This window comes from Aquarana catesbeiana, linkage group LG10 (genome assembly GCF_042186555.1).
Source record: "Aquarana catesbeiana isolate 2022-GZ linkage group LG10, ASM4218655v1, whole genome shotgun sequence".
Classification (NCBI taxonomy): domain Eukaryota; kingdom Metazoa; phylum Chordata; class Amphibia; order Anura; family Ranidae; genus Aquarana; species Aquarana catesbeiana.
This window is the reverse complement of record NC_133333.1, coordinates 9,383,201-9,410,975: the sequence shown is the minus strand read 5'-3', so window position 1 is coordinate 9,410,975 and position 27,775 is coordinate 9,383,201. Positions and strand designations below refer to the sequence as shown.

The window sequence follows — 27,775 nt, the reverse complement described above, 5'->3', positions numbered from 1 at the left end:
TTGGAGTCAGCATCAAAATTGACTTGTGCAGATAGCAGAGGAATGAGAAAGGAGACAGAAATCACATTAAGTGCTTTGGAGTGAGGCAAGTACACACTATAGAACGATATGCTTTGTTCCTCTTTCATTTCAGAGGTTAATAACCTCTAAAAGGATTAAAGTGATTCTAAAGGTCGTAATAAAAAAAATAATAAAAAAAGACACATATTATACTTACCTCTGTGTAATGGTTTTGCACAAAGCAACCCCGATCCTCTTCTTTTTGAGTCCCTCACCAGCACTCCTGGCTTCTTTCCCCTGCCGAGTGCCCCCATTAGCAAGCATCGCTCCTGAGCCATACTCCTGTAAATGGACATTGTCTATTCACGCACAGAGCGTGGTTCGGCCCCTCCCCCGCTCTCTCCTCATCAGCTCACTGGGTGTAATTGACAGTAGCTGGAGCCAATGAGGAGAGAGAGGGACCAAGGAGAACCACTGGTCCTATGCACATCTCTGGATCACGATGGGGCTGGAGGGTGGAGTTTCACCCAGAAGGTTTTTTTACCTTAATGCATAACAAGCACCAGGGTTAAAAAATAGATAGATAGATAGATAGATAGATAGATAGATAGATAGATAGATAGATAGATAGATAGATAGATAGATAGATAGATAGATAGATAGGGAATATAGATTGGGTAACACTATTTTGCTTCTTCCATAGCATAAATAATGAATAGCAAGGCAATTAGCAGCCCACATGTCAAAGACAACATCTATCTATCTATCTATCGCTGCACTGTTCCCTAAAACTCATTCTTCACCTACTGATTCATTGCACTTGTTCTCTGAAGTTTCTTATTAGCCTAAGACATGTTAAAATCTTTTGTTTTATGGTTTTGCAGATCCATGCAAATCCACGGCCTGCCGCCAGAAAGAGACCTGCCAAGTTCAAGATGACAAAGCAGTTTGCATGCCAAATTACGCAGGCCTGTGCTGGGCCTGGGGTGACCCCCATTTCCGTAGTTTTGACGGCAATGAATTTGACTTCCAGGGCACCTGTACCTATATTTTGGCTCAGCATATCGGATCCAACAGCTCTTCCCTGGAGCCATTTGAGGTCTCCATCAAAAATAACAACAGAGGGAACCAAGCGGCTTCTTTTGTCAAGTCGATGAAATTGAAAATCTATGAGATGGAGATTTTAGTCCAACTTGGTGATTTCCCTACAATTCAAGTACGTGATTGAGATTTTTTTTTTCCTCTATGTTTAATTAATATAGGTAGGATGACCTGCTACATGAACAGAACATTTATTTAGAAGATGTTTAGTAGTTTATTTGTATTTTCTAAGGTTTATCAAACTAAATTTGGTATTGCTTTTTTGTGCAATTTTTTCTGGCCTAATAGATTGACAAAAAAGACTCATTTGGGGTTCATTTACACTCGCTTTGACTTTAACACACATTGAAGCACCTACCGCTTCAACTTGCTTTTTTGATGAGTTTTTGATGCTTCAGTGATGCTTGTTTGAAGCTTTAACAAAGCTTGGCAATGCCCTGAGTGTGTTGATCTTCTATTTGTTTTAAAGAACCCCCGGCTCACTCAGCATATTCCCAGCTCATTAGTACCCCTGTTCAGCAATCCCCCTGCATATTGGTACCCTTGTTCAGCAGATCCCCTGCTCAGTAGTACCCCCAGCTCTGCTGATCCCACACTCATTAGTAACCCCCAGCTCTGCTGATCCCACACTCATTAGTAACCCCCAGCTCTGCTGATCCCACACTCAGTAGTAATTCCCAGCTCTGCTGATCCCACACTCAGTAGTAACTCCCAGCTCTGCTGATCCCACACTCATTAGTAACCCCCAGCTCTGCTGATCCCACACTCAGTAGTAATTCCCAGCTCTGCTGATCCCACACTCAGTAGTAACTACCAGCGCTGCTGATCCCACACTCAGTAGTAACTCCCAGCTCTGCTGATCCCACACTCAGTAGTAACTCCCAGCTCTGCTGATCCCACACTCATTAGTAACCCCCAGCTCTGCTGATCCCACACTCATTAGTAACCCCCAGCTCTGCTGATCCCACACTCAGTAGTAACCCCCAGCTCTGCTGATCCCACACTCAGTAGTAAGTGTTCTGGTCCCCCACCTCTGCCACTCAGTCCTCCCGCTCAAGTCCCCACTCACCTTCTGCTATAGCGTTCCCATGTTACACACTACGTGAGCAGTGTGCTAGTTGCTCCGCTTCAGTCTGAACCCCACTCGGTTTCCTGCTGCTCCACGCTGCACCCCAGATGTGACATCTGTACCAGACACTTCCAGATTATACACATGAACCGGAAGTGACTGCTGATGTCATCTTACCAGTTCACTTGTTGATTTCCCAGTGCATCCTGGGATATCTCATGCCTGCAATACCTCCAAAATAAAGTGAAGCTAACACTGAATAAAAGCCCCTCAAAAGCTTCAGGTACTGTTAGTGAGCATTGTCATAGACTTCTATGGAGGCTTTGGAGACGCTTTGAAGCACCAAGAAAGTGGGATGGAGTATTATTTTGGAAGCGGCGAAAAGCAAATACAACATGTGAACAGGACTGTAAGGTAACCATTTTATTTAGGAGCTTTGATTAGCATTCAGAGTGCTCTAAAAAAAGCTTATCCCTTATCCAATGCCACATTTTGAAGCAAGTGCAAACCAGCCCTTAATCTCCAATTTTTTTTTTTTACAGTAGTTCGATATTATCCCTGAATAGTACTTTGGTATACATTCATATACTGTATTGTTAACATAATTGTTGCCTATTTATGACAAAGCATATATTGTTCTGTTGACTTACTATGTCTTCTTAATGCAGGTCAATGGTGTAAAGACAAATCTTCCGATTAGTCTCAGTGATGGGAAGTTAAATGTGAGTCAAAGCGGTTTAAACGCTATTATAAAAATAGCTAATGGAATCATTGTCACATTTGATTGGAACTGGTACTGTACAGTAACTATTCCCAGTAGCTATTATAACCTTGTATCTGGATTGTGTGGAAACTTCAACGAGGATCCAAAAGATGATCAAAAGGCACCCAATGGAACAATAATCAGCTCCATTATAGACTGGGCTTCAGAGTGGAAGCTTTATGACCAAGATCCATTCTGTTTTGATTACTGTCCTGGTGAATGTCCAGTATGTGAAGAGGAGAAGAAGCTCCAGTATGGCAGCGAGAAGGCTTGCGGCATGCTGTTTAAAAAGGATGGTCCTTTCAGAGATTGCTCTAAGAAAGTCGACCCCAAGAAGTTTTTCAATGCCTGCCTATTTGATGTCTGTATGAATGATGGAGCACAAAGCATTCTATGTCAAGCTCTAGAGGCCTACTCCACCACCTGTTTAGGCAAAGGTCTTAAGATATACGACTGGAGGACACCCTCTGGCTGTTGTAAGTCCATTGATTTTATTTTTTATACGTGTTCTCTGAAAACAATAAGTAATCAAAAATGTAGGGAATAAACTTCATTGACGAACTTAACATATTTTGGGGCACAAGCATTTGTGAAAATATATCCTTTGTAAGCGTGGTTTTGAAATCTTGTACAACCACATACGAGGGTTCTTTAAAAAGTTTCTGCACTTTTTTAAAACTCTTTTTATTAGGAATTTCAAAAACAAATTACATAATTTTTCTACATAGTCACCTTCATTTGGGATGCCAGAAAGACTAGTCACATGACACTCTGATGAGAAGGAAGTGTCACCAGCACACCAGGATCCCCAAAATTGGGTCCAAAATTTTAATCACATAGTATCAAAAAAATAAATAGAAGCAATGTTTTGGAGCCACGCAGGACCCCTTCATCAGTCGTTGGTCATTTCAGCACTCAATTTAAGATACAGCCATTTGTGCAGGTACGTGTGCGTTGGGAGTATTGCATTGGAGGACATGACACTCTCAGACACGAACAATTACCACTCCTCCTGCCCTCACCATTTTCAACAAACATATAAAAGTGGAAACTTTTTGAAGACCCCTCATGTATTTGAAATAGACAAGTAAGGGCTTCGCTCCAAGGCTGACAATGTGAGCTTACAGATGAACCAGCCGTGGGTTCCCAGGCCCACTGGGATGTGTCCCACCCCAAAGTAATATGCCAGTATTGGAAAAAAAGAAATGCTTTAAAATGATTTTAATGTACCTAAAGCGGCGTTATAACACACTGTCTGCTATGGGGGCTAGGGTAGGAATGGGCCCCATTAAGTACTTTGTTAAGAAAAATTAAATTATGAAGTTTCCAATATAAAATGTCTGAAATCAAACATCAAGACATCCCTAGTTATAGATCCTCCTCTATGCAATAAGATCTGTCTCAGCAGTGTAGATGCGTTGATTCTTGGATTTCTGCTACAGGCTGAAATTAACCCTATATGCCTAATTTAACCAAAATTCCAGAGTGTCTTCCGGGTTAAAACTATATATTAGATCTGAGGGTCATCACAGTTGACACTTCCAGCTAGTTCAGAAAGAGTTCACTGGGGGGAGTTGACATCAAACCTTTTTTATGGGCTCCCATGATTCTTAGTTACACCACTGATATGAATAGGGAAGGAAACATTCTGGGTGCCTCATATCCATCAAAACCCAGCAGTATCCATCCAGGCTATGCCCCCGACATGTATTGCCCTGCCCATGGGGCTTAGTCATAGAGGTGACTCCATGACTAACCCTCATGAGCGTGGCTTAGGATGTGTGGCACCTGGAACGTTCCCTTGCCTATGCTTGTAATTATTGAGCTGAGACAAGCTCCTTCCTAGACTGCACTCCAAGCGTGTGATACTGGACTTGGATACATAGGAGCCTGGAGCGGCATCTCACATCTTTAACTACCTGCCGATCCCACCGCCGTCATAATACGGCGTCAGGTTCGCTCCCCTGCACAAATTGCTATAGCTGTACGGCGGGTGCTTTAAGGGGTATAGGGGATGCAGGCCCCCTCAAGGTCTGCCGGGCACCTGCGATCGCTCCTGAGAGAGGCAGAACGGAGACCTGTCAATGTAAACAGATAGATCTCAGCACTGTCAGGAGAGAGGAGACAGATATTTTGTTCCTACTGATTAGGAACAACAATCTGTCTCCTCCTCCAGGCAGTCCCTTTCCCCCACAGTTAGAAACACTCCCTAGGACACACATTTATACCCTTGCTCGCCCCCTAGTGTTAACCCCCTTCCCTGCCAACAACATTTATACAGTAATCAGTGGCTATTTGTAGCTCTGATCGCTGTATAAATGTCAGTGGTTACAAAAAAAGTATCAAAAGTGTCCAATCTGTCTGCCACAATGTCGCAGTCCCGCTAAAAATTGCAGATCACCGCCATTACTAGTAAAAAAAAATGAAAATGCCATAAATCTATCCCCTATTTTGCAGACGCTATAACTTTTGCACAAACCAATCAATATACGCTTATTGTGTTTTTTTTTTTTTTACTTCCTGCTGTATCCCAAAACAGGAAGTTAGGGTAAATATGCCCAATGGGACATCGAGGGTAAAAAAGGGAAAAAAACTGACAGAGGATTTAACCATCCTACACTAAAACGAAGCAGAAAAAAGTATTGACTGTAGATATAACAATTATATTTTTGATTTACAAGGTTTTTTTGATTTTCATAATAACTTGATATTTTGGATTCTCTTCCAGCCAAGGTATGTGGAGACACAAACAGTCATTACAATGCTTGCGCCACTGCTTGTCCTGCCAGCTGTGCCGACAGAAATGCCCCAGCCAAGTGCACAAGACCCTGCATAGATACTTGCGATTGCAATGCAGGTATGGTCCTCAGTGGAGATAAGTGTGTTCCCATTACCAGCTGTGGCTGCCAATACAATGGTCAATATTATCAACCCAACCAGTCTTGGTATGATGAGCAATGTGCTGTCCTCTGCAAATGTGACCCGATTTTGGGAACCATAGACTGTCATTCAACTAGCTGCAAAGAGACTGAGACCTGTAGGCTGGTCAATGGAGTACAAGGCTGTTACCCAACCGAATATTCAACTTGTACATCCACTGGGGATCCTCATTACCGCACTTTTGATGGCAAGAGATATCCATTCATGGGAAGCTGTGTCTATCAGTTGGTGAAAGTGACATCAAATGACTCGTTCCTGACTCCATTTACTATTAACGTCGTGAATGACCACCGAGGTAACAGAGCTGTGTCCTTCACCAAAGATGTGATCGTGGAAGTCTACAATAAGACCATAACCATGAGTAAAGACTACCCAAGACAGATCAAGGTAAATACTTGGTAATTTTTTTTATAACTGTTGAGGGAAATTGCTAAATTTTATTGGGGAAAACTTAACTATCAAATCAGTGTATAACAATTTACAGATTACAAAAAAATGTTGTACATAAAATGAAGTTACATAGTAGGTGAGGTAAAAAAAAGACGCAAGTCCATCAAGTCCAACCTATGTGCGTGATTATATGTCAGTATTACATTGTATATCCCTGTATGTTGTGGTCATTCAGGTTCTTATCTAATAGTTTTTTTAAACTATCGATGCCCCCCCGCTGAGACCACCACCCGTGGAAGGGAATTCCACATCCTTGCCGCTCTTACAGTAAAGAACCCTCTACGTAGTTTGAGGTTAAACCTCTTTTCTTCTAATTTTAATGAGTGGCCATGAGTCTTGTTAAACTCCCTTCCATGAAAAAGTTTTATCCCTATTGTGGGGTCACCAGTACGGTATTTGTACGTTGAAATCATATCCCCTCTCAAGCGTCTCTTCTCCAGAGAGAATAAGTTCAGTGCTCACAACCTTTCCTCATAACTAAGATCCTCCAGACCCTTTATTAGCTTTGTTGCCCTTCTTTGTACTCGCTCCATTTCCAGTACATCCTTCCTGAGGACTGTTGCCCAGAACTGGACAGCATACTCTAGGTACGGCCGGACCAGAGTCTTGTAGAGCGGGAGAATTATCGTTTTATCTCTGGAGTTGTTCCTCTTTTTAATGCCAATATTCTGTTTGCTTTGTTAGCAGCAGCTTGGCTTTGCATGCCATTGCTGAGCCAATCATCTACTAGAACCCCCAGGTCCTTTTCTATCCTAGATCCCCCCAGAGGTTCTTCCCTCAGTTTATAGATTGCATTCAGATTTTTGCCACCCAAATGCATTATTTTACATTTTTCTACATTGAACCTCATTTGCCATGTAGTTGCCCACCCCATTAATTTGTTCAGATCTTTTTGCAAGGTTTCCACATCCTGCGGAGAAGTTATTGCCCTGCTTAGCTTAGTATTGTCTGCAAATACAGAGATTGAACTGTTGAACTGAAATTGTTGGAGATTGTGTAATGCCCCGTACACACGATAGGATTTTCTGATGGAAAATGTGTGATAGGACCATGTTGTCGGAAATTCCGACCGTGTGTGGGCTCCATCACACATTCTTCATCGGGATTTCCGACACACAAAGTTTGAGAGTTTGCTATAAAATTTTCCGACATCAAAATCCGTTGTCGGAAATTTCGATCGTGTGTACCCAAATCCGACGCACAAAAAGCCACACATGCTAAGAATAAATTAAGAGACGAAAGCTATTGCTATGGTCCCGTTTATTGTCCCGACATACGGGTTTAACGTCACCGCGTTCATAACGATTGGAATTTCCGACAACTTTGTGCTACTGTGTGTATGCAAGACACGTTTGAGCCAACTTCCGTCTGAAAAAATCCATGGATTTTGTTGTCGGAATGTCCGATCAATGTCCGACCGTGTTTACGGGGCATAAGAGTTTTAGGTTTAATATCCGCTTATGTTACATGGCAAGTTCACCTAAAATGCAGATGTAGATACTCAAAAAGTCGGATCTCCTTGCCATAACTCCTGTCCTGTTTCCCGTCCACCTGGGAAAACATAAAATCCCAAATTCACTGCGGGATTACATTGAGGCTCATCAATAGATCAAATAAAAATAATATAATGTTTTAAGACTTTTAAAATCCTTTGAGAGATTAGGGAAGGGTTAGATCCTCTGTCCCCATTGAGGTGATTCATTCATTTTTAATGGAGGAGGGGCTCACCTTTATTTACCTTGTATTAATACATGTTTCATTTTGAATTTATTCGTTAAGTTAATAATTCCCTTTTGTCACCAAAAAAGAAAAGAGAGAGGAAATTTTACAGTTTTCAGCAGAACAAGTGGTGAGGGAATATCTTCTAATGGATACATTTCTCAAGTTGGGATTTTCCTCACTTTGGGGGATTTCATTGAACATCCGGTTGTGTCTCTGGAAGGAAGTAAAGGAAACATTTCCCAAATGATACAAAGAAACTCACCCTATACAAATACTTGAATGTTTAATATATGGCAATTTACAGAGAACAATTCTTTTTTCACCTAGGTTGATGGAAACCTCGTTGACTTACCCTACTATTGGGATTCACCAAAGATCATGTCATTTATCTCGGGAAACAACATTGTGCTCAAAACTAACTTTGACATGACATTGACTTACGATGGATGGAACAACGTGAATGTGAAACTCCCAAGTACCTACAAAGGGGCAGTTCGTGGACTGTGTGGCAACAATAATGGAAACTCCTCAGATGACTTCGCCTTGGAAGATGGTACAGCTGCCAGAACTGCAGATGAATTTGGGAACCACTGGAAAGTGGGAGAAGTGGAGGGATGTAAGAGCATTTGTTCTGATTGTCCAATATGTACCAAGAAAGATCAAGAATTCTACAAGAGCGAACGTTACTGTGGACTTCTCAAGAAACCTGATGGACCATTCAGCCAGTGCTACAAGGCCATTGATCCAACTCCTTATTTTGACAACTGTGTGTTTGATGCGTGTGCATACAAAGGCCACCAGTCTATTGTCTGTTCCAGCATAGCTACGTATGTTTCAGACTGCCAAAGGAATGGATCTGATATCAAACCTTGGAGGAAGCCATCATTTTGTGGTAACTTTTTGTTTATTTTTCTGCTTATTTAAGATCAAAATATTCCAAAACTGTGAAGCTGAATTTAACCCATAATGCTTTTTGACTTATAGCAGTGGTCTCCAAACTGTGGTCAGGGGGCTGGATGTGGCCCTTTGTTTGCTTTTATTCAGCCCTTGAAGCACTATGTTATCCACTGACACCAACAATGGGGCATAATTCCCCCCACTGACACCAACAGTGGGGCACATTTCCTCCCAAAGACACCAATGATAGGGCACAATTCCTCCCAATAACACCAACAATGAGGCACAGTTCCTCCCAATGACACCAATGATGGAGCACAATTCCTCCCAATGACACCAATGGTGGGGCACAATTCCTCTCACTAACACCAAAGGTGGGGCATTGTTTACGTGCAGAGACATTTTCTACTCCCAATGGCTACTTTCTGCACCCCCTACAGCAGTGATTCTCAACCAGGGTTCCGTGGAACTCTAGGGTACCTCCAGAGATTGCTAGGGGTTCCTTCAGCATTGGGCAATTTCTGCCTCTCAGATAAGTTCCCACTGACAACATTGATCTTTTTAACTATCTGTAAGGAGGTAATTCTTCCCAATGACCACAAGTGTAAGGACCATTCTTCCCACTGACCATCACACTAATGTATCATGAGTAGATTTCTAATTTTTAGCAGGGGTTCCCTGAGGCCGGAGAACTATTTCAAGGGTTCCTCTGTGTTTAAAAGGTTGCCCTAAAGTATGAAGGACAGTAAACTGGCCCCTTGTTTAGAAAACTTGGAGACCCCTGCCTTATAGGATAAAGTGGCCTGGCTGTTCTTGTCAACTCTCAGTCATTAATTTTACTGCTAAGGAAATGCCATTGACGTTGAACCATGCAATACCAATTTTACTCTGTGAGGTTGTTTCTCCATATTTTCCAACGAAAGGTTGTTTATTCACATTTAACTCTTCTTGTTCTTTAATTATAAAGGCTAATCATTGCTTATCTAAGTAGCTTCTTCAGATCCAATCCTTCACTACTCATTCATGGAGCTTCTCAGTTCAGAATGAATTTGAATGAGAGGCGAACCTTCCTTAGCATTGCCATGCAAAGTCCGGCTGAATGTGACTAACTACTGCTGGATAGACATGCATAAATGAGAACCTCCACAGGCATACTCTACAGCACTGCTATAAGGGTAGAGAAGCCAATCACCCAAATAACAATATGATCTTTAAGATATCACCTCTATAAAGAACTAAAGCAACTCATTGTTAAAAAGTATAAGTCCAGGGATAATAATTATTTTCAGTGTTAGTAGAACACAGTGGAGGCTGGTGCTCCCTTTTTTCAAAACCAACCGACCCCCCCTCCCCCGTCACTCGATCGTCAGCCCACCAGCCCCGCACTTACCCCATCTAGGTCGCAGGCAGCGCTGCCTTCCCTCGGCTTACGGCTTCACCCTGCACCTCCTCCTCCTCGGCTTCTTGGCTGCTTCCCCTGTATCTTCTCCTCCTTTCCTTGGTGGCCAATATGATTGCTTCTCCTCTCGGTCAATCAGGAAGACAATACCAACCAAGATCTGTTGTCGCATGGGAAATGCTGGAGCCATGAAAATAGGCTAAAACTTTATTCTTTAGTAATACAGGTGAAAAACAGCCATAAAAAAACAACTTGTTTCAGCCATGGGGCCTTAATCAGGGCTGAGCCATGGTTAAAGTGGTTCTAAAGCCTCAAGGTTTTTTACCTTAATGCATTCTGTGCATTAAGGTAAACAAAAACCTTCTCTGCTGCAGGATCCCCCTTAGTCAACCCTTACTCATACTTGAGCAACGTGCACGAGAGCAGCAGCTCTCGCCGCTGTCTCCTTCCTCATTGGGCAGACTGATAGCAGCGGGAGCCATTGGCTCCCACTTCTGTCAATCAACTCCAGTGACAAGGGAGCTGGGGGTGGGGCCGAGTCCATTGACACAGACAGCGGGGCTAAGCAATTTCCTATTGGAAATTTCCTATTGGGGACACCAGCAAGAGAGGAGGAGCCCGAAGCTCCGGTGGGGGACACTGAGAAAAGGAGGATCTGGGCCGCTCTGTGCAATTTTGTTGCACAAAGCAGGTAAGTATAGACATGTTTGTTACTTAAAAAAAAATATATTTTACATCCACTTTGTGACCTGATGGCCGAAACACATTTGATTTTTATTGCTGTTTTTCACCTGTATTAATAAAAAATAATGTTTTAGCTGATTTTGGTGGTGCCAACCTTTCCCTTTCTACCTTGAATGAGTATAGAGGTTTGCTGTTTTCCTGAGGTGGATGAGAAATGACACAGGAGGTAGTAGCTCAGATGCACCTGTTCTAGATCTATTGTTGTAGGTGGGGCATCTACTGTTGCTGGGAAGAATCTATAGTTGCCTGGGGGGAGGTCTATTGTTGCTGGTAGGAATGTATTGTTGCTGAGGTGAATCAATTGTTGCAGGTTGGACATCTTTTGTTGCTGGGAGGAGTCTATTGTTGCTGGGAGGTGTCTATTGTGACTGGGGGGTGTCTATAGGTTACTGGGAGGTGTCTAATGTTGTTGGGGGGTGTCTATTGTTGCTGGGAGGTGTATATTGTTGTTGGGGGTGTCTATTGTTGCTGGGAGGTGTCTATAGGTTACTGGGAGGTGTCTATTGTTGCTGGGAGCTGTATATTGTTGCTGAGGATAATCTATAGTTGCTGGCAGGAGTCTATTGTTGCTGAGGTGAATCAATTGTTGCAGGTTGGGCATCTTTTGTTGCTGCGAGGTGTATATTGTTGCTGAGGATAATCTATAATTGCTGGCAGGAGTCTATTATTGTTGAGGTGATTTAATTGTTGCAGGTTGGGGGTCTTTTGCTGCTGGGAGGTGTCTATTGTTGGTGGGAGGTGTCTATTGTTGCTAATGATAATCTATAGTTGCTGGCAGGAGTCTATTGTTTCTGAGGTGGATCTATTGTTGTGGAGGTGGGGAATCTGTTTGTGCTGGGAGGTGTCTATTGTTGCTGGAGGGTATCAAATTTTTCTGGGAGTGTCTATTGTTGTTTGGGAGAATCTATAGTAGTTGCTTGGGAATCTATTGTTGCTGGAGAGGGGGTCTACTGATGCTGGGGGGGGGGGGTCTACTGATGCTGGGGGGAGGTCTATTGTTGCTGGTTACATTTATTTTGCTACCTTTCTTGTTATCATTAACACATTCCATGAAAGCCACTTAGCACCACAAAATTCTACTTAGTTCTGTGTTCTCCTAAAGGAATGGTATTGGGAGGTGGATGGGGGCAAGGATAAGGGGCAGTGCTTGGCGGTGTGTAGGGGGTGGAGACAAGGGTGATTTGGGGGAGGGAGGAGTACCTGCAACGGTTCTCTGGGGAGCATGCCCTCCTCTCAGTGATGTGTGCTGCAAATGTTACCCACTGGGCCAGCAGAAAAAGATACAAAGCAGAGGCTGATTGGGCACTTGACCATATTAAAACAGAAAAACGGTATGTTTCTTCTACATTTTTTAAAGAGTTGTTGGATAGCAGATTTGGGCTAATAATGCATTTCACACACATGTTTATTTGTATTGCCTATACAAATACATTCATTTAAAATGTTTCATATCTATTTTGCAGAAATGGATTGCCCACCAAATAGTCAATATAAGCTACTAGGAGACGGATGCCCTACTACTTGTTTTGGCTTTATTCCTCCACCGGCCTGTGAGCAATCCCACACTGAAGGCTGCTACTGTGATAATGGTTTCATTCTCAGTGGAAAAGACTGTGTGCCTATTTCAGAATGTGGCTGTGTCTTTGAAAACAACTACTACAAGAGGGGGCAAGACTTCTACCCCGACAGCCTCTGCCAGAGAAAATGTACATGTGACATGCACGGTGTGGTCACCTGCAATGACACGTCCTGTGGCCCAGAGGAAGAATGCAAAGTGGCCGATGGATTCTTGGGTTGCCATCCCAAACAGTTAGCCCAGTGTATAGTCTGGGGGGATCCTCATTTCTTGACTCCCGATGGCGTGAAGTATGAATTCCAAGGTACCTGTTCCTACAGACTTATCAGAGTGAAGAAAGGTGGAGTCAATTTCAAGGTCACGATAGATAATGAGCCATTCGGTGGAATGGCAGTTGCTAAATCTGTGACTGTCACCATTGGAGATTATGTTATATACTTGGGAAGGGCAGGAACCTGGAGTGTTTTGGTGAGTCCATTTTTCAAGTAAAAGGTTACTTTAGAGAAGATAACATTTACCTGATAGCTTGTTTGAATGCTAACATCAACCCGAACTTGTTTTTCATTTTTTAGAGCAATTGTGTAATAAATATTGTTTTTTTTTTTCCTACAGAGACGTATTAACGTAGGGGCTATGGAGCTGCAGCTCCAGGCCCCTACCCTAATATAGGCCCAACCAACCAATAAAAAAAGAACAGGCTGCACAAAGAAAGCAATGGACTCCCCTGACTGGCCCGCATTCCCGCACGCACCACCTGGGCCGGGTAGCGGGATTAATAATGGGCGCTGGGCAGGCAGTCCTAACGGAACTGCATGAGTCCATAATGGTGCATAAGTCCAGTTCAGTGCAGCAGTACTGTGAGCCCAGGCCGATGATCACATGCCTGATGAAGGGTCCTAGTGCAGTCCCGAAATATTGTCTTTTTATCTGATCAAGCAATAAAAAAGGAGCTTTGCACTTTGAAACAAGCTTGTGCTGGCGACATATCTTATCCATGTTATATACCAGTGATGGCAAACCTTGGCACCCCAGATGTTTTGGAACTACATTTCCCATGATACTCATGCACTCTGCAGTGTAGTTGAGAATCATGGGAAATGTAGTTCCGAAACATCTGGGTTGCCAAGGTTCGCCATCACTGTTATATACCATGACCAGTCAGGAGTTGCAGAACCCTCTTAACCATATGGTTTATACCAATATGGTGTACCAAAGGAAGCCGGTGTTATGACACACCCCCCAGGGGGTGTTTCCTAGAAGAGGAGTGAGATCTACATGATGGTAGATGAATAGATTTAAGATGGATTCAAGCTGAGTATTGCAGTGAAAGCAACATTTTTTATTTATGAGAATGCAGACCATTTTATTTATTTATTTGTTTTTATTTTTTTATTGTTGAGATTAAAGGCCAAGTGAATTCTAACTTTAGCATAGACTGGGTTTCTTTACCACCTATTTAAATGATTTTCATTTTTGCTTGGTGTCGCTCTTTAACCCCTTCATGCCTAAGGGTAAAACAAAGCTTAATTCCTAAGTACAACTTTGCAACTTTGACATGTGTTGGTAAAACCGTACATATCATCACAACTACTTTGTGCATCCAGGTGGATTTTCAGGACAAGTTGGGCTTTTATTCGGTGGTAAATGGTAATGGATATCTTCAGATTTTTTTTTTTTAATTATCACAGGAAAACTGGACCAAAATAGTAATTTTTTTTTTTAAAAAAGTAACTATATATTTCTTGTTACTACCATAACCTACCACCAAAGAACAACCCAAAATAAGTTCTCCTGACCATCGCAGTGATACCACATATGTGTATATTATTTGTTGTTTGTACCCGTAGTACGGCCCAGAAACAATAGTGCCCATTTTGCCTTTTTTATCCTGCCTAAAACATACCGACACTAACTGACACTGATACTAATTGAAAAAAAAATCATGCCCAAAATATACTGAAGAAAAGAAAAAGCTGCGCAAAATTATTAAAGTTAAAAGTGAGTGAGTAACCATGGTGAAACGAGAAACTGGTCAGTGTCCGGACATAGATCCAGCAGCAACAACTCTCTGTAGTTACACCGAAGGCGAGCCAGGTGACCTCAAATCAACGGGTATACAGGGCAAGGCACCGATCAAAAACCCAAGAGAATGGAGAGAAGCTCACCATAGTGTAAATCAGGCTATTATAGGTTTATTAAAAATTAAAAGTTACACTTACACGAAACTGAAGATAAAACATCCATAAAAAATTGCTGGCTGGCTTGCAGGCACCCGTCTGCACACAAAGTGCACCGCGATGACGTCAGCACGTCAACCTCCCGACGTACATTTCGTCTCAAAATGTCGTCTGGCGCAGCTTTTTCTTTTCTTCAGTATATTTTGGCCATGATTTTTTTTTTTGATCGGTGCCTTGCCCTGTATACCTGTTGATTTTAGGCCACCTGGCTTGCCTTTGGTGTAACTACAGAGAGTTGCTGCAGCTGGATCGATGTCCGGACACTGAACAATTATACAGCCTTATTTAAGCTTGCGCTCCAATAAGCATGCATTCTATGTGGTAGACGATCACATCAGAGAGTGGTATCTTTGCATTAATTCATTATTTCACCTTCACTGTTATCACTGGACCCATATCACTGGACTGTTTAATTACTTATTGAGGACTTTTTATATTTATTGTTCTCAGTGGTATCTAGATTGTTTCTCGTTTCACCACGGTTACTCACTCACTTTTCACTTTAATAATTTTGCGCAGCTTTTTCTTTTCTTTTGTATTCATTGTTTTGTGTATATCTCACAATTTTGAGCTGCAGCTGTTTCTTTATTGGTTTTATTTAAGTTAGGTAGCGCTGTATTTTTTCCTATTTCATCACAAAATATACTGACCCTGACAATGACCTTTGATCCTTACTTGACCCAAACATTAACCCCGGCACTCTCCTAGATCAAACCTTGATCTAGAAATTCTCTCTCTATTTTTTATTATATTTTTATTATTATTTTTTTTACACAGTTTTTTTTTTATCTCTAGACATGTGCACTGCCGAAAAATGTGTTAGTTTTCATTTCATACTTTTTTTGTTTTGTTTTTTTCGGGTCATTCGTTATGATCGCAATTTGAAAATTAGTAAATTTGTAAATTCGAGAATTTGTAAGTTTGCAAATTCGAAAGTCCTTCCGGACCTTGAGAGGTTAATTCATTGTGTCAGAAATCAGCAGCAGAGATGGCCACATCTGCATAGCTACACTCAGGAAACTGGAACCAGACCATATTTATTTAAAGTAGGATATATTAATAGTAAAACAAAAGACATCCAAGCACTGGCAAATAGCAATCATAAAAACATAAATGAATAAACAACCCAGTGACAAAATACTTAACTAAACGACCCAACAAAAAACAGAAATCCTGACTGTCAAACTAACTATACACAATATTTTCAAAAGAGGAATGCAGGAAAGCATGATAAAGCTGGAGGTACAGGGAACATATAGGAAGGGGTACCAAAACTAGTATCAGGAACAAAGGGGAGTAGGAACAGGGCAGCAGGGTTCAGGGTAAAGGTACTAGGCAGAGAGAACGATCACAGAGCAGAAACAGGATAACAGCTAAGAGTATCTGGCAACAAGCAAAACACTGGGGCAAGGTGTAACAGCAGAAGAGGGACTAAAAACCCTTCCAGCGGCCGGCATCAGGTGGAGACTGATTACTGGGATCTGCTGGCTGCTGGGAGACACCCGCTGGTGGACACTGGAATTACAACCTTTCCTTGCTGGAAGGCACAGTGCCACCAGCAGGTGATCCAGGTCCTGACACATTGATTTCAGTGAAAGTGAAAATGTTACTTTGGTGCATTGGAGTAAACTGGAGGTGAAATTTTGCTAACATTTTGCCTTTCATTCATACTAGTCCTTATAAGTTTGAAGAATTTGTAAATGTTGCTGTTGTGACCCTCATATTTGCTGCTTTGTGTAAGATTATTTCATTTATTACCATAGGATGGTTTGTGAACACCCACATTATATATTTCTTTTTGTATCATAATAAGATTTTTAACGTCTACTTTAATGTGTATATTTCAGATCAATGGAGAGAAATACAATCTTCCATGCCGTTCTTGGAACCATGACATCTGGATTAACAAAGAAGGAAATAACATATTTGTTTATTCCAAATTTGGCTTTGTGGTTATGTATGACCAACAGTTCTTTGTTTCAGTCTGGATCCCAAGTTCCTACTCAAACCTCATCGAAGGTCTCTGTGGCAATTACAACAAGAACCCTAATGACGACTTCCGTCTTCCAAACGGATCCATTGTCACTGATAAAACAGTTTTTGGTGACTCTTGGACTGTAGCTCGGCATGGGTCGGACTGCAAAGGATGTTCTGGAGATCAGTGTCCAAAGTGTGATCAAGTTAAATTTGCTGATGCCAATTCAACTTCCAAGTGTGGAATGATTGCAGATCCTCAAGGTCCATTCAAGGCATGCCATCAACTGGTCAAACCCGAAATATATTACCAAAGCTGTTTGGTGGATGTCTGTTCCGGACGTATAAGCCAGGAGGCCTTATGTGCCAGTCTGCAAGCCTACACAGCGTTATGCCAAGAACAAGGAGCAAAAGTAGGAGCTTGGAGGAACATCACTAAGTGCCGTAAGTCATTTATAGAGTTTTCGATAGATTATGTTTGTTGTCAATTAGTAAACGAGACCATCAGGAAATGAGCATTTTGCTGCTTCATATATTAGATGTTGTTGTTATCCAATGATTATTATATGTATTAGTATTTAAAGTCCAGATAATGAAGGTGCATCAAACTAAAAGGTGTCCTACAGACCTCTACAAAGAGGTCAGTTCTTCCACATGCAAAGCAAGGCTCCCACTCTGCAGTATGCTGGCAGGGAACAAACTTTTCTACTCGAGCTGTGGCTGCTTTCTCAATTACACAAAATGCAAAAATATTGTTTTGATGCACCTGGATTATAAATAAATTATTTAAACTAAAAGTTCAGTTGGCCTTTAGGTGTACACACTGTGGTGAAGCTTTTCTCTAGTTGAGGTGAGGAGGAAAATATTGTAGTAGTGATGAGTAAATTAAAACTATTTCCATAGTTTACCAGCTTGGACCAATGTAACTATACATATACTGGAGTTTACTTAACCCCTTCACACCTAAGGGTGAAACAAATATAAATGCTTAAGCACAATTTTGCAACTTTGACAAAATTGTACATATTATCACTACTATGTGCATCCAGGTGGTTTATACCCCGTTTTTTTTTTTTCAGGGCAAATTTGGGCTTTTATTTGGTAGTAAATGGTAATTGATATCTCCTAATTTTTTATTATCAAAGGAAAACTGGCCCAAAATATTTTTTCAAATGTAGCTGTAAATTTCTTGCTATTACTATAACCTTCCACCAAAGAACAACCCAAAATAAATTCTCCTGCTCCTGATGACTGCAGCGATACCACATATGTGTATGTTATGCCGCATACACATGAGCGGACTTCTCACGGACTGAACTCGGAAGGACTTTTCAACGGAGTTCCGATGAAACGGACTTGCCTACACACGATCCCACCAAAGTCCAATCGTTTTGAACGTGATGACGTATGACCGGACTAGAAAAGGAAGTTCAATAGCTAGTAGTCAATAGCTGCCCTTGCGTCGTTTTTTTACAGACGAACGTTTTTTTCGATAGGAATCGAGTCCGTCGGAAAGATTTGAAACATGTTCTATTTCTAAGGTCCGTCAGATTTTTCAACAGAAAAAGGTCCGATGAAGCCCACAGATGATCGGAATGTCCGACGAATTCCTTCTGTCTGACACGACCTGCCGCTCATGTGTACACGGCATTAGTTGTTGTTTGTACCCGTAGTATGGCCCAGAAACAATAGTGCTCATTTTGCTTTTTATATCCTGCATAAAACACACCAACACTGACACTAACTGACACTGATACTAATTAAAAAAAAAATGCTATCCAAAAAAAAAATGCTTTCCAAAAAAATACTGACCCTGACCTTTGACCCTTACCTTGACCCAAACACTAACCCTGGCACTGGCCTAGATCAAACCTTGTTTTAGGTTTTTTTTTTTTTTTTATTGGTATTATTTTTTTTTTTCACACACGTCTTCTTTTTTTGTTTTTAACTCTGCTATGAGAGAGAGAGAGAGAGAGAGAGAGAGAGAGAGAGAGAGATACAATGCATCTCTCTTCTCCATTCACAGAGAAAAAAAAACGCAGGGGCGGGCTTCACAGTGACTGATCACTGTAGTAGCCAAGCAGAGGCCATCACAGGGATCAGGTGATCGGAAATAAGGAGTTCCGGGTCCTGATCATTATTACAGTGCCCGGGACTCTTCGTGAGCTCTCTCTCTCTGTGCTGGGAGATCCACAAATATGCAACCCCAAAAAAAAAAGGCCCAGTCCAGTGAGGCCGCATATCTGTGTTAGGTCAGCATGAAGGGGTTAAATGTGTATGGTAAACAGAAGATATCCCTCCTAAAAGAGAAGTAAGGCTTTTTTTTTTAAGAATCATACTTACCTAGGTGGATACAGCATTGGGCGGATGCTGCATCTGTCCCCCGCCGGCTCTAAGACTGAGAACCGAGCAATCAAACACCGCTGATCACTCGGTTCTCACAGCTCCCTGAGCAGAGAGCTGTCAGTCATCGCTCTCTGTTTTGTCCCCCCCCCACGTTCACTGCAGCGCTAGGCTGTGGAGGGGGTGGGAGCGGCCGTCTCAGTCTCTCAGTGGCTCGCTGAGAGGCAGGTGCCGATACAGGCATGTGGGCAGATCCCAACTCCATTGTCGGGATCTTGCCCAAGCGTAAAGTAGCTCTGTGACGTCAGCCAACAGCAAGCTTCAGCCCACTCTCTGCTGAAAATGGGTGACAGGAATGCAGTATGAACTTAACTCCTGTGATCTATAGGAGAAGTACAGCCAAGCGAGCTTTCCCTGTACCTCTCCTTAATAATGACTAGCATGAATTATTCGTGTTCATCATCACCATAACCAATAGGGAGTCTCTCCTCTATTGCCAAGACTATGAATCCAAACATGAGCTCCAAGAAGATTCCAGCTCATGAAAGAGTAAGCAGACAAATGCCCCTCATAGTGTAGTAACTTTAAATAATATCAAAGTTTAATAAAATCACACTTACATAGGTAGTATAATAAGCATGTGCATATGAGTTAAAATCACCCAGTTAGCAGATTCCTAATAATTCCGGTTAACTTCTGGTATGCTTCCGATATGCGATGATGTCAACTGGAGGCTTCGTCCTACGTGTTTCGTCATCAAAAGGCGTCTTCTGCGGCATCATCCTATCGGCACATGCAAATTAAGCTTTTGATTTGTCGCAAAACACTGATATACTGTACCTTGCCTGTGGGATCCCCCTAGAATATGGAAATTACTGGTGTAGACACCAATACTTCAGTGATGCCCACTAACTTCCATGTCAAGTGGTTGCCCTTCCGCATTATGAGCACAGGAGGTTGGCTGCTCAAATTGAGCACCATTCAAAGGATGCTTTGCATTTTCTCTGTGAATGCAAAGAATTGATTGGATGAGGTGGAGACTGCGACATCCCTGCACCTCCTCTCCACTTCGTCCAATCAGAGAATGCTCTGCATCCATTTAGAAAATGCAAGGAATTCTCTGAATGACACTTATGCTGAACAGCCGACTTCCTCTATTCAGAATGCAACAGGGCAGCCGCTTGACATGGTACTCAGAAGCTAAGGGAGATCACTGGAATAGCGTTGTCTTCTACAGTGGTTTCCACCAGCTTCTAGAACAATCCTACAGGTATCTACATACTGTAGTTGGTCCAAGCTGGACCAATGTAACTATGAAAAAGTATCCATACCTAAAAACTCTTCTTCAAGTCAGAACTCAAGTTTTTTTTTTTTTTTATTGACCAACTTTTGCTAAAAAATGTTTTTTCCTTGGCCATCGCTTGAAAAATACCAATGTTCTGTTGTATTTTACAGCACTCTCATGCCAGAAGAACAGTCACTATGAGCTTTGCACTCGGACATGTGACTTCACATGCCATGGGCTCCTGACGGCCAGCACCTGCAGCGAAAAATGCTTTGAAGGATGCCAATGTAACACTGGCTTCATGTTTGATGGTGAACAATGTGTATCAATGGACAAATGTGGATGCACTCACAATGGAAGGTACCTAAAGGTAAGCTATAGTAGAATCTGATCACTTTATGGTGTTGTCTGTTACCTTCAGTGATTCAATTAGTTCAGTAATTATTATGTACATATGTAGTGTCAACTAATTACACAAGCCATTACAGAGAACCTTTTTTAAAATGGATGTATTACAATGTAACTAGTATTACAGTAACACATTGATGCTGCTATCAGTATGCTACTAACGTTTTTTTTTTATATACCTCTTACATGTTCTATTGCTACAAAAGTGTATGAATGTTGTAAATCCTACATTTATTTTTGTAAGATTGTTGCAAAGTTTCTTACCTGGAGATTCCCAAGTAACAGGGCTACCAGTTGCAGGCTGACAACACTGAACTGTTGTCTTACAATAACTAGCAGGCTTGCCAGCCTGCCATGTAAGCTTCCTTTGGTCAGCCATTGAGCTGCCTATCTGATGTACTTGATAGGTAGCCCAATAAGCATTTTTAATTTTTTTTTTCTTGTTCAATAATTTTATTTTTAAAAGATAACAAAACACGCAAGACCACAAATAGTTCAATAGTAGTTGGGGTTTTTTTTGCACATGTATTTGTTACCGATATCATCTCTATATACAACGTTAGCAAATTCTATGTTGACTTTTTTTTCGGAAATCACAGGCCAATGAATCATTGATCTCCGAGGATTGCTCAAATCACTGCACCTGCCAGTCAGGAACTGTGTCCTGCATCAATGCAACTTGTGCAGCCGATGAGGTGTGCCAACTGAGAGACGGAGTTCGGGGTTGTCAGCCAAGGGAGTCCCAGTGCACACTAAGTCGTGACCGCCATTTTATTACTTTTGATGGGGTCTCAGGGGAGTTCCCTTTGCATGGGTCATATATATTGTCTTCATCTTTCAACACAAGCGAGGACAGGAAGTTTATAGTTGTCTTTGATGCCCCCAAATGTGGCGGAAAGCTTGGAAAGAGATCATCGCTTCAAGTATTTACTGTTTATGGTTTGATCTCAGTCAACGAAGATCGGGAGGTCTGGGTAAGATTTTCTTGAGAGTTTATTAATGTACAGTATATGTAAACCCCAATCACCGTGAACTCCATATTATGGATTATACGTTTCAAAATTATGCTTTTAAATAGATTTCTATTTTAAAGAGCTTTTTTTATGTTCAACCAAAGAAAACATCTTCTTTGATCCCCCATGATGGACCTCAGCTGGTCTCTGAGGCTGATAAATACGAACATCACTCTCTTCTGCTAGTTACTTTAAGACCAGGCTTTTTCTGGCACTTTTTGTTTACAAGTTTAGATCAATATTTTTTGCTAGAAAATTACTTAGAACTCCCCCAAACATTATACTTTTTTTTTTTTTGGCAGAGACCGTAGAGAATAAAATGGCGACCGTTGCAATTTTTTATGTCACACGGTATTTGCGCAGTGTTTTTTTAAACGCAATTGTTTGGGAAAAAATTAATTTTAATGAATAAACAAAAAACACAATAAATCCCCCCAATTTTTTTGTGAAAGATGATGTTACGTTGAGTAAATAGATACCTAACATGTCACACTTTGACACAAATTAGGCACGCTCGTGGAATGGCGACAAACTACCGCACTTGAAAATCTCCACATGTGACATTTTAAAGAAATTATTGCTCTCACTCTAACATTTGCGGCAATACCTCACATATGATATTACTGTCCGTCCTGCTGTATTGGCCTCTAGGGGCAGCATTGTCCATGTATCATGTCTCTATATCGTAGGTCAATCTTCAATCTTAGCTGGCCCTTTGATCTTTTCACCTTCTGTAGCAGGACATTCATCAATCATCTTGTCAGCTATGGTCCCTTTCAAGTTTACATTATAGCAACAGATGGTCCGGAGCCAAGGTTCCAGACTGCCCCCAGGATAGCTAATGCTTTGATTGTATCAACCAGAAAGAACGTCAGACTTTTACCCTTTAAAGCCATGGAACTGCAAGTATCAGCATGGCCGATCTTTGGGAATAGGAAACAGATATGTAGAAACTCCAGAAATATGACATTAGACCATGTTGCCTTCCAACAATGAGTTTGTTTCCGCACCTGAGCATGGAGGGATGGAGATGCTTTAATTTTTTTTTCCTATTTCTTTTACTTTATATTTTTTATTTTTACACTGTCCCGTTATTTTTTAATTTTTGATTATCACTTGTATTCCTATTACAAGGAATGTGACCATCCCTTATAATAGATATAAGGATGACAGGTGCTGTTCTGGAGAGATCTGGGGTCAAAAAGACTCCAAATCTCATCTTTAAAAGCAAAAGATCAAAAAAACTGTTGGGTTGTTTCTCGGGAAAACCAGCGGAAATGGTAAGCCAGAGAAACACCAGTATGCAGAGGGAGGGGAGGGGGACGTCTCCTCCTGCCACATCGGAAAGCGTGCCAGCAGCTCATGAGCCACTTAGACTGCTTTCATGAGAAAGCCAAAAAAATGATACAGGGTTTTGGCTGATATCTTCAACCATAATCTTGGTAAACCACTTGCAAACTGCAACGTATATATACGTTTTTGCTGTCGGCAAGTGGCTAGAGGAAACTGTTGGTGTATTTTTCATTATACAAACTTGACATTCTTTGATATGGTTTTTGCAGTTGAACGGATGGGAGCTGAAAGGCAGGACTGAGCTTGGAGATGGTGCCGTCAAGGTTAATGCTTCTGAATTCAACGTAACCATTGAGCTCCGCGGCATGCTAACTGTGATCTTCAGCGCCAATGATGAAATCAAGTTGATTGGTAAGGAAGACATAGCTGGAAAAGTAAATGGGCCTTGCGGGAACTTCAACAGAGATCCCAACGATGATCTTCAATTAAAGAACGGTGAACTATCCAGAGACATTGCCTTCATAATCCAATCCTGGGCTGCAAAACACCTCTCCACATGGTAAGACCACCAAAACATCCTTTACCGAGCTACAGTAATATTCAGACTTATTCCTAGTTCCTGCTGAACTCTAGGCAAATAGCCAAATGTACAGAAAAAAAAACCTATGGAGGGAGCCGTTCAGTATTTGTATTCAGTGGCGGCCGCTCCATTAGGGGCGCAGAGGCACCACCCCCCTAATCCATGCGCCTGGCCCCTAATCTACATGCAGGGCGCTGAACGCATGGATTTCTATGGGGTTTTTTTTAAGCACATGATTAGAGCACAGGCTTCCAATTTGCTTCAGAAAAGGGTGGGCTCGGGGCGCAGAGCAATGCCCCCCGAGCCCACCCACTTGTGTGAAATAACAAATTAATATTCACTATTGTCTTCCTGATTCTCTTCCCAGCCAATCAGGAAGCGGGTCTTAAAGAGGTTTTAACCCTTTCACCGCCAGAGCCTTTTTTTTTTTTTTTTTTGCGTTTTTTGCACGCATGTTTAAAAAATCATTTTAGGCCTGACGATTATACAAAACCCACAATTGTTATATATTTTCTGAAAGCAGACACCCTAGAGAATAAAATAGTGGTAGTTGCAATTTTTTATGTCACACAATATTGCCGCAAAGGAATTTTAGGGCAAACAAACGCAATAAATTATCCACATTCTTGGTAATATATAAAAGACGAGGTTGCACCGAGTAAATAGATACCCAATATGCCAAACCTTAAATATATGTGCACCCGTGAAATGGCGGCAAACTTCAGCACCCTATATTTTCTATAGGCAGTGCTTCAAAAGCCACCGGATTGACATACTAACCTGGTGGCGAAAGGGTTAAACCCCAGAAAAAAAAAACAGTAAGACAAAGGCATAATGAGCTAGTATGCAATACATACTAGCTCATTATGCCTTTGTCTTACTAGGTTTTTTTTTTGCTTTTTTTTTTTAATTTAGAGCACCAGCTGCCACTGTTTGTATTGCTGTCCCTCCAATTCTGATTTTTAGATAGAGTAATGGAGGGTTATAACCCCCGTCAGTTTGTTTTTTTTTGTCGTCTGCATCCCATTGGAGAAATTTGCTCTCACTTCCTGTTGCATAGCCAAAAGGAAGTGAGAGGAAATCCCTGTAAATGAAGGGTGTTCCCTGGGAAACCCCAGGGCACCAGAATTAGTGTCCCCCGTTGGAAGATTTCCCCTCTATTACATTTCTGTTGACAAACCAAAAAATGTGGGGTTTTCTTTTACTTTCACCTTGAATGATAATGGTAAACAGGAGAAATAGAGAGGATAGATCTCCCTAACAGGGGGCACAGACAGCAAGAAAAATCTGACAGGGGTTCTAATCCCTCTCCACTCTATCCAAAACCAAAAAAAAATATGTTTTGCCTTTACTTTAAGAAAAAGTTTTAAGATTCTTCCATTTGGCAGATTAGACAATGAAGAGAAGAGGTCTCTTGTAAAAGCCAAATGTCATGTCATCATAGCTAAAGTTATAGACATTAGTCTGATTTATATAAATATTTTAAAACTTTTGAAATATGCCCTGCCCCCCCCCCCCCCAAAAAAAATGTTCCTTTTAGTTATACTTTAAGGGGAAACAATAACAATTTTTGATCGCCTTTTTTTTTATTTGGTAACATATGTACATATGGAATATTTTATGTTTTTATTTATATTTTATAATGTATTTTTCTAATTTTATAATTATTTTATAATGTTTTATTTATACACTGTTATTGTATAAAGAAACAATAATGACAGGGTACAAATATGACTCTCTACTCTTTTTTTAAATTTGGTAACATATGTACATATGGATGTTTTATGTTTTTATTTATATTTTATAATTTATTTATCTAATTTTATAATTATTTTATAATGTTTTATTTATACACTGTTATTGTATAAAGAAACAATAATGACAGGGTACAAATATGACTCTACTTTTTTTTTAATTTGGTAACATATGTACATATGGAAGTTTTATGTTTTTATTTTATAATTTATTTATTTAATTTTATTATTATTTTATAATGTTTTATTTATACTCTGTTATTGCATAAAGAAACAATAATGACAGGGTGCAAATATGACTCTCTACTTTTTTTAAAAATTTGGTAACATATGTACATATGGATGTTTTATGTTTTTATTTATATTTTTATAATTTATTTATTTAATTTTATAATTGTTTTATAATGTTTTATTTATACACTGTTATTGTATAAAGAAACAGTAATGACAGGGTGCAAAAATGACTCTCTGCTTAGGAATCATGCAGGGCTTTCTAATAAGAATGCCCAGCACTGACTGTTTGCTTTAGTGCATCCACTAAGGAAAGACCGACTAAAAAACATTATTTTTTTTTTTAACAGATAGAGAAAGTGGTTGAATCTGTCAGGCCTAATTGCAGGGTGTATCCCACGGGAGAGATTTCCCCTCATTTCCTAGATGTATAAGAAGTGATTGGAAATTTCTCCATCCACAAACAGCAAAAAAAAAAAAAAAAACTGTAAAAAAATTGGGAAGGGTTTGGTAAAAATGGTCAGGTTGTTATTAATCTGCCTTTTGGGTCTAGTGACGAGAAGGGAAGATTGGTGAAGGGGTAGACAGTCAAGAGGCCCAGCAGGACATCAGCAGCAAAAATTAAAAAAGTAAGAAAATATCCTGGTTTTATTGTATAAACTGAAAAAGCTGTTAAATAAAGAATTTGTCAAAAAAACAAAAAAAAAAAAACACAGAAAGGAAAAGAGAAAATAATTTCTTTTTCTTTTCTGCGTTTTTGTTTACTTTTTGCAAATTGTTTATTTACCAGCTTTTTCAGTTTATACAATAACTCCAAGATATATTCTTAACTTTTTAAGCAACAAACATTTAAAAAGTAAGAAAACATCCTGGTTTTTGGTACAAACTGAAAAAAAAAAAAAAAGAATTTGCATACAAAAAAAAACAACAGAAAAGATAATGATATTCTCTACCCCATTAAAAACAAACCCCCAAAAAATTAACCTTACGTTAACAAATCATAAACAGTATTTGTCAGTAAAAGCAACATCTAGTGCTATGACACAATAACATTAAAATGTCTTCTAATTCTAATTCAGATGGTCTACAGATCCTTATTAAATAGTTACATAGTTAGTCAGGTTGAAAAAAGACACAAGTCCATCCAGTTCAACCACAAAATACAACTAAAAATGTTTTATTTCTCACAACAATTTATAATTTCATTCTGTTTCTTTCTTTTTTTTTGTCCAGCATGGCGTGAAAAAAAAAAAAAACAATATTTTTATTCTTCCTGCAAAAGATTCAAAAGTAAATTCATCTTCATATATTTTTTTATAAGAATTCTCAACTTTGAAATGCAGAGAATAAAAGACATACAAGACATGCATTGATTGGAACAACATACTCGCCAAGCAACTGTTTGTACCTAATACTGCTTTACTTGTTTAAGAAAAAAAAAAAAAAAAATCTTGATAATATGTCACTAAATATATAGACGTACCGACTGTGAAAAATGTTGCAAATTGCAAATTTATGGAACCAAAACAACTAAAAAATTTTATTTTTTTTTTTATTTTTATTTTATTTTTTTTTATCATTTGAATTTCAATGCATAAAAAAAATAAATAAATACTTGTTAGCAGGAACTCTGCTCCACTTAAAAACTGTCATAAACCAAACCCTTTATATTTTGAGGTATGTTTAACAAAATCTACCATTAATAAAACACAATATCAGTAAAATGATTTTTTTTTTTTTTTGCCAAAACACAGAATACGTTTAAGTCTAATTTATTGTTCATAATTTATCTTTAAGTCAACTTTGCATCAATCTTGCTAACTTGCTTCTACATTTCTACAGCCTACAAACTTACTAAAAACATTTTGTCTATTTTAAACACAATAAAACTAATTTTATCAAAAGCAGTGCCTTTTTATTTATTATTTTTATGTATTTATTTATTTATTATTCAGACTACAGGAAACCTGTTACAAAAAAAAAAAAAAAAATCATA

At 40.1% G+C, this 27,775-nt stretch overlaps 1 protein-coding gene across 1 annotated transcript in view; it reads left to right on the top strand.

Moving 5' to 3' along the window:
- Positions 1-27,528, top strand: part of LOC141110300 (IgGFc-binding protein-like) — a 117,466-nt gene extending 89,938 nt beyond the window's left edge. The window contains exons 29-38 of the mRNA XM_073601596.1: positions 885-1,216; positions 2,839-3,409; positions 5,662-6,260; positions 8,373-8,937; positions 12,549-13,129; positions 16,746-17,316; positions 20,671-20,870; positions 21,508-21,882; positions 23,484-23,773; positions 27,013-27,528. Of these exons, the coding sequence (XP_073457697.1) occupies positions 885-1,216; positions 2,839-3,409; positions 5,662-6,260; positions 8,373-8,937; positions 12,549-13,129; positions 16,746-17,316; positions 20,671-20,870; positions 21,508-21,882; positions 23,484-23,773; positions 27,013-27,022 (4,094 nt within the window). The 3' untranslated portion in view covers positions 27,023-27,528. The remainder of the gene's footprint in view (positions 1-884; positions 1,217-2,838; positions 3,410-5,661; positions 6,261-8,372; positions 8,938-12,548; positions 13,130-16,745; positions 17,317-20,670; positions 20,871-21,507; positions 21,883-23,483; positions 23,774-27,012) is intronic.
- Positions 27,529-27,775: the final 247 nt, after the last annotated feature.